The sequence below is a fragment of the Xyrauchen texanus genome, chromosome 6 (genome assembly GCF_025860055.1).
Source record: "Xyrauchen texanus isolate HMW12.3.18 chromosome 6, RBS_HiC_50CHRs, whole genome shotgun sequence".
NCBI lineage: Eukaryota > Metazoa > Chordata > Actinopteri > Cypriniformes > Catostomidae > Xyrauchen > Xyrauchen texanus.
This window is the reverse complement of record NC_068281.1, coordinates 41,575,504-41,591,052: the sequence shown is the minus strand read 5'-3', so window position 1 is coordinate 41,591,052 and position 15,549 is coordinate 41,575,504. Positions and strand designations below refer to the sequence as shown.

At 37.5% G+C, this 15,549-nt stretch overlaps 1 protein-coding gene across 5 annotated transcripts in view; it reads right to left on the bottom strand.

Moving 5' to 3' along the window:
* The window catches only part of LOC127645174 (adhesion G protein-coupled receptor L2-like), a 145,984-nt gene that overhangs the window by 118,531 nt on the left and 11,904 nt on the right, over positions 1-15,549 (bottom strand). For all 5 annotated transcript variants that reach the window (XM_052128691.1, XM_052128692.1, XM_052128693.1 and 2 more), the window contains exon 2: positions 2,463-2,645. In XM_052128691.1, coding sequence (XP_051984651.1) covers positions 2,463-2,538 — 76 coding nt within the window. In that variant the 5' untranslated portion in view covers positions 2,539-2,645. The remainder of the gene's footprint in view (positions 1-2,462; positions 2,646-15,549) is intronic.

The window sequence follows — 15,549 nt, the reverse complement described above, 5'->3', positions numbered from 1 at the left end:
CAATAAGACCCAGATCGCAAAAGCAAAGCTGTGTTGTTCTGAGACACATTCCTCCTGGCCCGTCGGACGTAGCGGGAGATAAGACTTTTCTTGTTTCATGGATGATTGGCATTGAGGCAGAACAGTGTGTATGATGGATAAATCATATCTTGGTGCGATTTATGATGGTGAACTGGTGCATCCATTGTGCGCGCTTCTCCCATGGCAATGCAGTGATAATTCATGATAGCCATGTTACATACCCCCATGATTCAGCGAGCTACAGAAAGCTATAAGAAAACAAAGACAAACCGAGCATGAAAGTGTTTGCCAGGGTGGACGTTTACGGCACAGTGATCAGTGCTTGCCAAAAATCCCTCTCAATCCATGAGAATCGGACTATGAGATTATCAACTATCATTCTATTGGAAAATATGCCAAACAAACCAGAAGAGCACTTAACACAGAAACGAAACATTTAAATTGAGTCTTATTTCAAATTGATAATAATCGTAAAACATAATACCGTTGGAGGTACCTTTTTTTAATCACAGGTGCATGTTTAGAGTGAGATCTGAGATTTAGTCTTTTCATATTATGATTTGCACATTTCCATTAACACTCTTCATACAGCTCATACTCATGGCTCAATGCTTCAGTGGCTTCAACCTTCTGTCTTCGAGCCAAATATTCAGCAAATAATGATGACAGATTGCTCATTCTGTGTGTTTGACTTCTCTCAATTTACATCAAACAGCTGCTTCACTCAACTATTACTATAAAACGCATATGTTCACATGTACATGAAAACACACTTGCCTATATACAGCACGCCTTGAACATCATAATTACACCCGTCACTGCAGCTCGACAGGTGTTAATGCATCCTGCAGTCAAATGTGGCTGCTTTATACAGTTGCATTGTAATTTGCAATGTCTGTGGTTACTACCATACATACAAATATACAGTAGAAGTAAATATGATTGTATGAGGCAGCAAAAGATGAAGAGGAGTAATCTTCAGCAAAATGGTAAAATACATTAAAATCAGTAAATAAACAATTATGGACTTTAATATATACAGTGACGGCTTGTGACTACACTTCAATGGAAACTTTTAAATTTAACATGGCCATTCTCATAAAAGTGTTCAAAATTTGATTAGAAACCTAAATGTTTCTTTTATTTATACTTGTTTATTTTATTTTACATGATAACATTTTTTGGTCTACATTGTAAAAAAAAAAATTACATCTTAAAATGCTGTTTATTATCAGGTTTTAGTGTGTGTGTGTGTGGGGGTAATTTTCTATGTGAATAAAAATAAAAAAGAAGAAACTGAAGGTTCTTGTGTGATTGATCACAAAGTCTAACATCAAACACGCAAGAAAACAATTAGTGTGATAGACCCTTTTGTGAAGTGCTGAACTGAATGTGGTATGTTGTGGTATGAGGGTTCTGTGTAACGTTCAATGACTTGTTGATAAATGAGATATTTTCAGAGGATCCCACCACATTCCTCTATTGAAGGATTGGTGAGTAATCATTCATTGAGAAGAGATCCTTCACATCAAGAGAAACCAAAAACTTTCAATGTCTGAAAGCTAAAGGCAGTGCCAAGAGGGGGGGGGGGCACTAATTTGTTTGACATTAGCCCTCAATCAGGGGCGGACTGGGAAGAGAAATCAGCCCTGGAGTGTCGCTGACCCAAAAGTTGTTGAGCGTGGGGGTGGGGGGGTATAGTCGCAGTTCTCCCTATGGCCAGTCCGCCACTGCACACGATTACAATTATACAAACAACAAAAACATGACCGAAAGTTGTCTAAATGCTGCTCCATCATAATGAATCTGATCCAAACCAGTCCCTACTTAAAATGTGATTTGCTGCTTTTGTATAATTAATGTTTGGCATTCAAGTGTGTGATTAAATCAACTTTGTTTTTCCGAAAACTGCGAAAAAGCAAGAAATAATGATTGAGATTATGCAAACATGCCAAGATCGGTAGTTCTGAAGGAGTGTGGAAGAGCCACCACGAGACTGAACACCTAATTATGAATCAACATGCTAATCAAAACCAAATACTCGTTGACTAAAATAAAAAAATTGAACAAGATTATTTCAAATATTGATTTCAGTCCGTCATCGTCATTTTGGCAGCAAGCCAAAGCATGCGCTTGCTGTTCTCAGGTGAATGGATAATTATGGCGCCAGGGTTTCAAACTCTTCAACAGGCATAACATAAAATTCCTCCTGAACGAGATTTCTCTGCATTTGCCTGCAGAAATGTGCGATTGCAAAATAATAGAATCAAAGTAGAACTAATTACATTTACAAACTAACCCAACACAGTGACGTGTCAAGAAAGTGTTCCAAGTTTCCTAAATACAGTTATGTCTCAACATTTCAGGGGTGTCACTTCATGATTACAGCAGTCTATACAGTAGTTCAGAACCCTATAAACGCACACAAGAGATGAGCTCACCTTCTGAACATTGTAGAAAGATCACAGTCAACAAAAGTCTATGCACAAAGGGACATTTCCACAGTGAAGCAGCCATTTTGGTTATCGAAGTGTTTAGATTGTAAAAGAGAATTAAAAACAGAATGAAGGCCAAGTTGATGTCAGCGATCTGTTGTCCTTCGCGATTCACCAATCATCTTCCATCTGAAAACACATGAAAAGACATTTTTATTAGCAATGTGAATTAGGGCTGTTTATCGATAAAGGTTTACTTTTGATTTTGATATGATTTTATTAAATTCTGATTCATTTCTTCATATTAAAGTTATAATGTTCATTTTGCTTGAAAATGTATATTTTTACCCATCTCTAATGTGAATTAGGATGTACAAAGTCAATTACATGTATCCAACAATTGAAGTGCACTAAACCCAAAACCTGTTAGCAACTTGTAACTACACATGTAACTATTTACTTGTGTCATCTTGGACTTACAGTGTCTCCTAGTGGTGTGGATGCAACATCATTCAAAATCAACAGTTTACAGTTTCAGATGCCATTGTAAAAATTCCCTGTTCACAATCAGCCATGATTAATTTAATCCATGTGAGAAAGTGTCCAATAACAGGAGTTACTGAGATTAAGCGAGTAGTATTCAGATGGTCATGTGATTCTAAAATGGCAGCCCCCATGAGGGTGCCCCTGCCCCATGTAGAATAAAACAGCATTTATAAGGTTACTGTTATGACTAGGGTTAGTCAACCTAAGTTATATTGTTGACTATGAAACGATATTGACAAGAGGCCAAAATTGGTCTCGATAACAGGAAAAGCAGAAACCATTTTGGTTTAAATTCTTCCACCACATCATCATTAGTTCAGAATATTCCAACGTATTAATTTATAATTTCATTTATTTGTATTTAAGATGGTACAATGCAAATGATCAGCACTTCATCGTACAATAGGATGTTATAAAACCTTACATTAATATGGTTTTCAAAGTTGCCTTTTCAGGCAACAGTTTCACAGAATGACTCTTTGAAATAGCAAAGCTACATCTCAAAACATTTTTCACTAAATTCCTCACGAACATTTGAACTTAAAGAATGCTGCACTCTACATCATGAACGTTGAGCCCTGATTTCCTTTCAAGCAGTAGAACTGATGCAGAGATCAGATACGGATTTACATATATCAAAGAAAGAGACATACCTCGGCTACCTATACAACAAAAGCAAACCAGAAAGAAACAGAATATCAAATCAGTATCTGCGTTTGATTCAAAGACAGCAGAGATAAAAGCAACGGTCTCAAATCAATTAAAATCAAAATCTGTTTCAGAACTACCATTTGGGAGCAAGAAAGTGTAGAGTGTGTTAATCAATGGTGATTCTAAACTAGATTTTTACTTAATATTTTTAGGAAAATGCGAGTGGTGTCTGTAGTACAAAACTTACCACCATTGCTAAGAGATCATTATCGTGTTCCGAGTGGTTGTTGATGCATTGCTATGTAGTTGCTAAGGTGTTCTTGATGGTTGCTAGGGTGTTGCTAACGGGTTGATATGCCATGCTGTTGCTATATAGTTGGTCGAGTGCTTTGGGTGGTTGCGAAAGAAATGCTTAATGTTTTCCCAACTACCGTTACATCACTTAGACAAGAAGTAGCATACCTCTTGACCTTATCTCATTCATGTCCATTGCATTAACATTGCCACAGTGAAATGCGAAAACATTTGGCCAAAGCTGAATTTCGAAGGCAGTTCGTAATATGCCGCATTAATGCGGAATGTTCTCAGGGTAAGATGGGTTTCAAGGGAAGTCACATATCTATCTTTGGACATCTGAATGGCATTCACACGCCTAGACTTGCACTTCTAATTTCACTGTGTTTATAAAGATTACAGGCACTTCCTTCATTTCTCATCATCTCCCGCATCCCCTCGACCGACCCCGTGGTAGATAATAATTACTCTGGAAACTGGTTTGGGCGGTAAACTATTAAAAACACCTCTCTTTGTGTGTGTTTGCTTTTGTTATCTCGTGGGGGTGGGACAAACACATTCAAACTGCTTTGTCTGTGTTGGAAAAGGTTACTATTCGAGACCCTGGGGAGCCAGAGCTCATTATAGCGCAATGTCAAACGTTGAAGACGGATGGCATGTCAAACTCACTTTGCCTGCAAATTCATACCAACTGACACACACGTGCACATACACACAAACATCCACCCACAAGCTAAATAATACTTCCATCTTTCCAAAAAAAACTAACACTGCCCCTTCTCACACATGGCTCAGTGCGTATAGTGCAGGTAGTTTATGGGTTTGACTCATATGCATTGCCTGCCGAATTTCACACTTTTAAGTGTGCTTCACCAGAGCTTCAGCGTGGTTCCTCATCACCGAGCACTGTGGTTATTTTATAATGAACCTAAAGATGAACATTACGCCATTATCAGAGCTCCACTGATGCTGATTAAAAGAGAGGATGAAAAAGTTCGAACAAAACGATGCATACAGAAGACAGAATTTAATTAAGTTTCATTATATATCCTGCTGCAGGAAATATTGTTTTATTTTTTCTTCCTTTCAGATGCATTTAAAATCAGACTTGGGCAGGTGGAAGCAATATTGCTTTAAGGACATAAATTATATATAATCAAACTCAAATCAAAACTTTATCTATTTTATCATTAAATAATTAGCAGGGGCACGTTTAAAACCGAAAAACAACGGTACTAACATTTATGCACCAAGAAGGCTAAATGTTTTTCACATCTTCCCATCAACTATTACACAAAATTGGGCTTATCAAAACGTGTAAAATTAATAAAGAATTCATGCAAGCGAGGGGGCCTGGGTATCTCCGTGAGTATTGATGCTGAATACACCCCTGGAGTCGCGAGTTCGAATCCAGGGCGCGCCAAGTGACTTCAGTCAGGTCTCCTAAGCAATTAAATTGGCCCGGTTGCTAGGGAGGGTAGAGTCACATGGGGTAATCTCCTCGTGGTTGCAAATAGGGGTTCTCGCTCTCAATACGGCACGTGCTAAGTTGTGCATGGATCACGGAGAGTAGCATGAGCCTCCACGTACTGCGAGTCTCCGCAGTGTCAGGCACAACGAGCCACGAAATAAAATTTGCAGATTAACTGTCTCAGCAGCAGAGGCAACTGAGACTTGTCCTCCATCCGGATTGACACAAGTAACCGCACCACCACTAGGACTACTAAGTAGTGGGAATTGAGCATTCCAAATTGGGAGAAAAAGGGGAGAAAAAAAAGAAAAGAATGCATGCACGCATAGCAAGTGAGGCATGCAAAATTTAAACATAAAACAGCATCCAAGCTCAAACGCAGCTAAATAAAGACATGTTGCTGCATTTTTTATGTGACTAAAGGCCGAAAACAAGTTTAAATGTAATGTAATTACAATTTAATGTAAATAAATGTAACAAATTACGTCTGAATTACACCATAAAAGCTCCACATATTTCATATTAGCATTTGACAAAATAGAGTCCATTTAAAACTGGACACTCGTGTAGAACTAAGACAAATGGAAGTTGTGCAATGTCAAAATTGTCAGGCAGTAGCGATGTTGTTTTAAGGACGACATCTAAGAAATTGAACTCTCCATCTCTTTTCTAAGCCCATTTATTAGCATTTAAGTAATTAGTAGGAGCGTTTTTAAAACCGAATAACAACACGGCTAACTTTCATAATCCCAGAAAGCTAATCGCCTCTTACCATCCACTAATACACTTACTTAGGCTAATCAAAGCTTGATTATATAAAATTAATAAAGAATGCATGCATAGCATAGCAACACAAGCATAGCACATGAAGCGGGCCAAATGAAATGTAAAGCTGCATCTAAGCTCAAATACAGCTAAATAAAGATATGTAGCTGTGTTATTCAACTCGCTTAGGCTTTCAAATGTGGATTTACAAATGATAAATCTAAATTACAATGTAAAGGCTCTGAGTAATTCAAATTATAATAAAAAAAAAACTATAATAGTGGAAACACTTTTGTTGAAAGCATTTAAAATCAGACATTGGCATAGAATGAAGACAAAAGAGAGCATGGGCAATGTCAAAATCAGCAGGCGGAAGCAATGTTGTTGGATGACATCTATGAAATCAAACACTCCAAGAAGTAATTAGTAGGGGCATGTTTAACACCAAATAACATGACTAACTTTCATGGACCCAGAGGGCTGAAAAATTTTCACCTCTTGCAAATACTCTTAATTAGACTAATCAAAGCTTGATCATATTTATTTAACCGGCCTTATAATTGAGCGCACATTCAGGAAGGAAATTCACTTAGTTCACTAGATTACAGGATCAGGATTCCAAGTATCTTGCAGTAAAAGCATGAAACCATGCCAATCCCCAAGCAGGGTGTCTTGTGTGTGGCTAAGGATAGTGTTGGACTGTACTTCAGTAAATCAGCAATCATGGACATAACCTGCTGGAAAATCCCACATCCTGCTGAGATTGCCGAGACGCTGATCCCGGCAGACGGGAGGCATGAAGGAAGAGGGGAAACGGTGGGGGTCTCGAGGAATGTGAGGGTCTGTACCGTCTGCCCGACATGGTTTATTTCTCTTCATTACAATTTTCAAACCCTCACCCTGCTGAGGAACATGCTCGCTTTATGTCTGGAGGCTTAAATCGCAGGAGCAGACCATTATCATCCCGCTAAACACCACTTTGTTTGGCAGATTTAGGACTGGATTTGTTCTGACTTGAAATAAAAGGATTAAGCGATTAGCATTAGGGAGCTTTGCATCATTCCTGACTGATGCATCATATTTGTACCAAGGGAGAAATCAGGAATGAGTGAGAGTCACTTTCACGAGTATGAAATAACTGAAACGTACAAACCAGCAATATCAAAATTTAATTCCATGTGATAATTCGTAGGGGACAAAAACTTGATGTTTACCCCCACGTTCAACTTTTCCAAAATTACCCAAAATATTTTTTGATAGTTTCCCTTTCATAACTGATTCCACTATAAAGTCAGCAAACCGTGATAATGCCAATTCTAGGATTCTAGGGTAATTCCGAGAGGCTGGATTGGGGTTGAATTTGATCGGTCATAAATCAGAGACATTTATTTGCTACATTTTTCTAAATTTTTGTCAAGATAAGAGGAATAACAACCTTTACATCTCACTACAAATCTACTCTAGTCATCTAGACAAGATGACAGATGTCATCATTATAGTAAAGTTTAAAAATGAGTGCGCACTGCAAATTTCCCATGTTATCCGAGTGGAAAGATGGCAATTAAATTATAATTAAAATGAATGGCTGGGAAAAAGTGGCAGCCAGGAAGCCTTAACATTAAATATGGGTCTGTTTGTGAATGTGAGATTCATCACTGTGCTTCCAGCTTCCTCTCTCAGGCTGGGGTGGACACTGGTGGAAAAATAGCCAAGGAATCCTGGTTTCTAAGACAGGGAGAAATTGAATGAATAGGAAAGAAAAGAATGGAAGAGAAAAGAAAAGGGCGGGCGGGTCAAACAGAAAGATTGACAGCTAGTGAGTGTTGCTTGACCTCTCAGAGTTCGCATCCAAGTATTCTTGACAGGTTTAAAGAAGGACAACATAAAGGAGCAGGAATGTTAATTTAGATTCAATTGTCAGGGCCAAGATGGGAAAGAATAAAGAATGCATTTATACATGCATAACAAGTGAGGTTGGCACAAATGAAATTTTGAAAGCTTAATCCAAGTGTAATTTAAAACGCTGCTAAATGAAGACATGGAACTGTTTTTTAGCATTTCGGAGACCGGTTACTCTATCAAATGTAGAGAGTAAAATCTGCAAAACCAATTAAACTGCCACAAGATTAAAATTACAACTTTACATTCGAGAGGAAACAGATCCTCAAAATGACAACATTGAGGCTCAAGGTCATATTATCTGGAATATTTTTCAATTATCAGTGCCAAGATGTAAGAAACTAAAGAATGCATACATACATGCATAGTAAATGAGGCGGCACACATAAAACTTAAGCTGCATCCAAATTAAATTCAACTACCGTTAAATTAAGTCGTGGGTCCAATTTGGAGGCCACTTTCACTATTAAACATGGATTGAAAAATCTGCAGAACAAATATCACAAAATGAATATGAATTTATTCTTCTCTAAGTATCTATGTCCTCTCAAATGTTTTCTTCGTGTGATCAATGTGATGGCTTTACATTCAAGACAACATAGATACTCAAAGCACAAGTCTCAATTACAACATAGAGACTCCAAGTATTCCATATTAGCTTTTAAAAAAAAAAACAAGGACATACTTTTTGCTAAAAGCAGGGGTAATTATCTAGCAGACAAATGCGCATAGAGAGGTGTAGAGCGGGCGTGAAGGAGATCTCCTTGGATACTCTTGACATTCTCAGTGGGTGACTCTCGAAGGCATTGCACTTTGTCATGACACTCCCTGACAAGACTACGCCAGGCTGGGTCTCCCCCTCAAGGATTTAATGTCATTTTCTCAGCTCCGGCGATGTTGCAGAAAACTTGTCACAAGCCACGGCGCAAGGGAGACAGGCATTGGATGCCCGTGTCAGGTGGGGTTGTCAACACCAGGCAAAGCCACTGAAAAGTTTTGAAATGCAGGTAAAGCTGCTGGTATGCTGGCACTGGGGTGGTGTCACAGAGCTCAAGTGTCAATCAGAAAACCAATGATCTAACCTCAGATTTTCCTGCATGGAAAATTGTGTCAGCACTCTCTCTGCGCAGACTGATTAAATGGCAGGAAGATTCACCCTGAGCCAATTTTTGCACAAGCTAAGCCATATACTTAATTTTTATTATCTTCTCCATTTCATTGTTAGCAATTAACACTGGGTTCTCCAAAGACTAGATGAGAAATGAAGGGATGTGAAAATCTCCAGCATACCCCGAGTGATTTGTTCATGTTAGCGGATCTTACCAAGGAGTCATGATATGGCATGTTATGTATTACATCCAATAATATTAGAGTTAAACTAAGAGTAGTCCAAATGGAAATTATTTAAACATCATACTTATTAACCATTAAAGATGCTTTTTGTGTGATACTGCAATTCTTTTTTATGTCACAGCCCTGAATCCTTTGCTTTTTAAAAAGAATTTAAAAAAATTTAAGGTTATTTGTTTTCCTGGATTGAACCGTACAGCACCCGCAGCGACTCATTCCTCTACATACTTCAGTTGTTCCCTCACTATTCACTATATACAAGAGAAAATGTAGTTGGCTTGACAACCGCACATTTACCACAAGCACAATAGGCCATAATGTGTCCTATCAGTCATGTGGTGAGTGAATGGAGAATACCCACAGATCAACAGTTAAACACCCTCCAGGCCCATCTTCAACTACCATCATCACTCCATTTTCTCCACAAAAATACAGGGTGCCATTCACAGTAACACCTGAGCACTTGGGACACCAAAAGAAAGCCATTCGCCACCTCTTTGAGTACACTACCCAAGCAAAACTTTGAGGACATCGTGGAAAATAATTAAAATCTAACCTGAAATAGTAACCTTCATATTATGAAGGCTAATGCAGTCCTTCCTCCTGGGAAGTTACCTTCAATTTGGAATTTATAATTACAATGCATACGATATGCAATGTGATTCTGGTTGGAATAAAAATTGGTATGTTGTGCCATTATATATATAAAAACAATGAAAGGATGCTTTTTAGTGCAAAAATAAAGATTAAAGGATGTACATTAGGTGTGTATGCGTCCACAGAGAATGATGGGGACATGTAGTTTTGCTGCACAAGCACATAATTAATCTTCACAATTAAAAATTATGACAATACCTTTTGCCATCCACCATGATTTTTGTAATTGACACCCCCCATCACAGAAATCTCTTTATTACATCCTACAACACTATATAGTTATATCACAAGAAAAGTATATCAAATCATGACTATAGTGTGAAGATGGCAACCCTTACAAAAATTGAGTTCACAGCAAATTTGGCACGGATAATTTTCACATGCAAATGAGCTTCACTGTTGCCAAAGATTTGCCGGAGGTTCACCACTACCGGTGAAGAGCTGCAAACTTCTGGCAAATATTTGTGGCAAATCACGAGCTCATTTGCATATGAAAATAATGAGCAGCAAATATTTACATGTTTGCGGCTAGCTAAAAAAATGTTGTAAGGGAAAATAAATCTTTTAACATGCAGGAGTGATTATAAAATCATAAATGTACTTAATTTCACATAAATTATCAAGATGCCAATGTTTTTACTGTATTGCAATTCATTTGCTATTTATTCATGTTTTCAATGTTGTTGAAATGTGTATATGTGAAACAATTCTGCTGCATTGACTTCATATGTATCAAACAGAAAAACAGACATCAAGAAAATGTCTTTTACGATAAAATGACGAAACCGGGCTTTAGCTATGAAATATACATACAATATGAATAGATTCAAATGGTGAGAAACCCCCTACACAAACTGCCACTAAATTCTTAATTTTTTCCCTCATCACAAGAGTCTTCAGTGCGGCCGCAGGCTTTTCATTTCATTTTCTGCCCCCAATCTTCCTCAGCATTTTACCCTCCTCTCTTTCCCAGAACATAAATCCTTCTTGCATTTGCATGGCATCCCTTAGTTACCGTATAGAAGATAAAGCGACGCAGTCAGTTAAAAGCTTGTGCAGTCCCACTCAAAAACAAACCCTTCAATAATTGTATGTCATGGGAAGCATTATCTAACAGGCCAATTAAAGTTTTAGCAAGGCTTGTAACAGCACAGGAAAACAACTTCATAGCACATCTTAGATGCTGAAGAAATGATAGGGACATTGCTCAAGTTCAAGGACTAGGAATGGGAATGTAAGAAATTTAAAGATTCTTGTTCAAATTCCGATTCCACTTAATGGTGCCGATTCTCCAACAATTCCATTAATGATTCTTTTAGCACTAGAATGATTCTTAAAAAATAACAAATATGTAATCCTACTATACTTTGTATATATACACATTTTAAACCAAAAATACACAAAAACAACACTACTTTAGGCAACATATTTTTATTTCTTTTGAAGTAAAATTTTGTACAACAAAACTATTTCTAACTATATATTTTCAAACGAAAACCCGTCAGTGATAGCACGTATGTAAAGTGTAAGGCCTAAAGCACATATCTGATATTTACTAATTTTCATTTTCAACCAATGGCGTGTGTTTGGGGCGGGACTATCTGTTCGACCAATGGAAGACAAAGGGGCTGTGGGGGAAACCTCTTTGAAAACAGTCTTTATTTTTCATTATTTGGTGATGTAATTCAACTAGGGCTGTCGATTTAATCCAGTGCCATTAATTATATAAAAAGTTAAAAAATTCAAGTAATTATGTCCCCGGACCGTGACACGGAATCTGAGCAATTCAAGCTTGTAGTACCACCTGTGTTCTCCAGGGGGCAGTAAGCGAAACTTCAGATGTTTGGGCAATGCTGTTATACAGCGAAAAACCACACTCAACTACAGCAAAAAAAAAACAAGATCAGAACACATTCTTGCAAATACGAACACAAGGATCTCAAGACGTAACAAACACAACTTTTGATTTGAGAAATGTATATGTTGAAATGAATATTAACTAAGATTAAAAAAAGCTGTAAAATGATTGCGCATTGTTAGTTCATGTTAACTAATGTTATTAACTAATGTTAACAAATGGAACCTTATGTTACCATATTTTGTAATGCTTTACTTGTGCACCACAATGATGTAATGCATTTTAATTATCTATATAATTTTTTTTATATTATATATTTTATTTACAATGATTTAAATATAACTATTTAAAAGTATTTAATCATTATTTAATGAAATATTGTTATTTGAGAAGCTTTCTAAGCAAATATTTATATACATATATATATATACACGATCAATTGCAATTCATTCAATTAATGACTCGGCATACCATGTAATTCATTCGATTAAAATCTGTAATCAATTGGCAGTCCTAAATTAAGCACTTCACCTTTAAGTACAACATATTGGTTCTTGGTTTATTTCAATTAGCCTATGTTAAGTAGATAAATGGTCTGACTGATTAAGTTAGTGACTCGTTTCAGAGCAGCCAAAATATTTGAGACTCGTTTTTGAGTAATTCATTAAAAGCACTTTGATCACAAATCAGTAGATACGCTGGTTATGCTGTATGTTTGTTGTTGCATGTAACTAGCTAAGACAAAACAATAGAAAGACATGTCTGTTTACTTTTTCAGAATGGTTTATGAAACTAAATGTCATGAAAATCATTTTGATACAGCATTTTGTTAATAATAGAACTGGTTTTGAATACGAATCGATACTCAATTCCCAACCATATTCATGGTAAAAAAGCAAAACAAAACAAGCAAGTAAAAAAATCATCATCAAATCCCACCTTACACTGACTAAAGGAGCTTTAAAGTGGAATTAGGATGAAATATCAAAGAGTATATTTAGACAGTTCTTTCGTTCATGCAAAACTCATGAGTGGTTCAAGCCTCAAACCCCTCCCTGCCAGCTGAAGTAAGGACAATCTACATGGCTAAGATCAATTAAATTCAATACCAAAGTAATTAAAATGTCTGACTTAAGTCTCTGAACTCAAGACTGGGAGCTACAGAGTGAAATTAACCCAGAAGCGGGTCTGTATCACCACCTGCATGTGCCAATGAAAGAGCTTTTCAAGGAGCAATGCAAGATGAGGATATACATGTATGTACATCTCTGCAGTTAACAATGGAATACATTTGCCATATTGAGAACAACAAGGAATAAAACTGCCTGAGAGATGTTTGACATTTACATTTACATTTATGCATTTGGCAGACGCTTTTATCCAAAGCGACTTACAGTGCACTTATTACAGGGACAATCCCCCCGGAGCAACCTGGAGTTAAGGGCCTTGCTCAAGGGCCCAACAGTGGCATCTTGGTGGTGCTGGGGCTTGAACCCCCGATGGTCAGTAACCCTGAGCCTCAACCACTGAGCCACCACTGTTTGAAGCATTCTAGTGTTGAATGTGTGGTGAAACTTGGTTATCGGTTTAATGGAATCTTGACAACTCTTACAAAAGTAACAGATGGCAATTGTGAGTTTCTTGACATCACGACAGTTAACAAAAGTCTCAACCTGCATTTGCAGGAGAATGTACCGTATGACAACAACAAAAATCTGCCTGAATGATGCTTCAAGCAGTGTTGGAAGTGTGGTAAACTGGTTTAAAAAAGCATAATCATGTGTTGATCCAGTTAAAAGAACGTGATGGCACTAAAAGGTAAACAGGCGGCAGTCGTAAAGTACATGATATCTTGCATTGCAAGACGATGACCTCATTTACATGCACTTAAGATAACTTATTCCAGGTTTTTTGCACTTAAAAGTGTAAGCACTGTTCTTAGGGGTGTGAATCTTTGAGTTGAAAGCGAATGGATTCGATTCACGATTCAAAGTTTTTCGATTCTATTGAAAAACGATTTTTGCCAATTTAAAATGATTCACAATGTAATTCGATTGGATTAACGATTCAATTCTGCATTTTTTTTTAATGCATTTATAGTATTTTTTAAAGGTGCTGTAAGCGATTTCAGCCGTTCTACACCCACAAGAATGAGTGGGAGGTGTATAGCTGCACACAGAGCTCCAACTCTCCAGCAAAGATATAGGGAGCCCCTTATCTTACCCTAACCCTAACCATCTGTGGAGGTTTTGCCCCCTTTTGGAGTTGGCACAATCCCACACCCTTCTGGAGAAACCACGGCCTATTTGAGAGATTCCGCCCCCCATTTGGAGATCTCCGACCTGCAGCTATACTGGACTGAGGCATTTAAATTTCTACACCCTATTTTTCCAAAACCTTACACTTCAAAGTTAACAAACACGATTTATTGAGACCGACATTGTGCATAAACAGTTGTTTAAAACAACAGCAGCAAAATAGAGCCCTCAACCGACAACTGTTATGAGCAACATGACATAAAAATGGAAATATGTCAAAATTTGCCCCCTGCATTGATTTTCAGGGGCATTTTTTACCTTTATGATGGCTTAATTTTTTCTAACAATTCAAAAAAACATGAACTGTCTTATCCGTTTATTTCAAAATGGCAATTTAATCGATTAGTTAATACAAATTCAATACCTGGCCATTTTTTGCCCCCCACATTTTGAATTTCGGGAGCATCTTTATGATTTTTAATGCCATTCTTGCCCCAAGATCCTCTTAATTTCCGACCATGTAGTGGCCACGCAGCGAGTTGGCAGCTGTATCAAAAGATTTGAGAGCTATTGCGACCTGTAATTTGTTTGTGAGATAGTGGCCATCTGGAGGATATATCAGATACAAGGTGCTTGAAAGACTCAGCTGCTCAGAAAAAGTTTCACTGACAGTTTCGAATGGAATGGAGAGTAGGTGCGATCCTGTAAAGGGTGATGGAAGAGTGCAGCACAGGGCGCGTCTGTTAGGGGAGGCAAACTTGTGACAGATTGCCCATTGTTGCCAAAGGTTTGCCGGAGGTTTCACCATTACCGGTGAAGAGCTGCAGAACTTCTGGCAAACATTTGTGGTAAATCACAAGCTCATTTGCATGTGAAAATAATGATCTGCAAATTTGCAGCTAGTTTCGATTTTTGTAAGGGTACACAGTGCATGTAGACGTGAACCTTGCATTCGTGTTTTAAGCATTCTTGCAATACACAGTTTCTGGTGCCCATGTAAGCAATCTCAAAATGGTAAAACAGGGTAAAATAGAATTATGTGTGTTGATTCGATTAACATAGTGTGAAAACTTGATAGCTTGAAAAACCTCTTTGCAGTTATGCTATTACAATGCGGCTACATTTGTACCTGATAATCTCATGCAACTCAAGCAGACGATTACGCTGATAGTAAACACCGACACACCAAACCCAAGAAATGCTCTCTGACACAATGGTAATTACATTCTAATTTTGTTCCATTTTACCACTAACCACCACAAGTGATCATATCATTTTTTAAGTAATTGTGTAGAAGTGTAGAACAACATAAAATTCCATTTACCATTTTTATGACTTTCACCA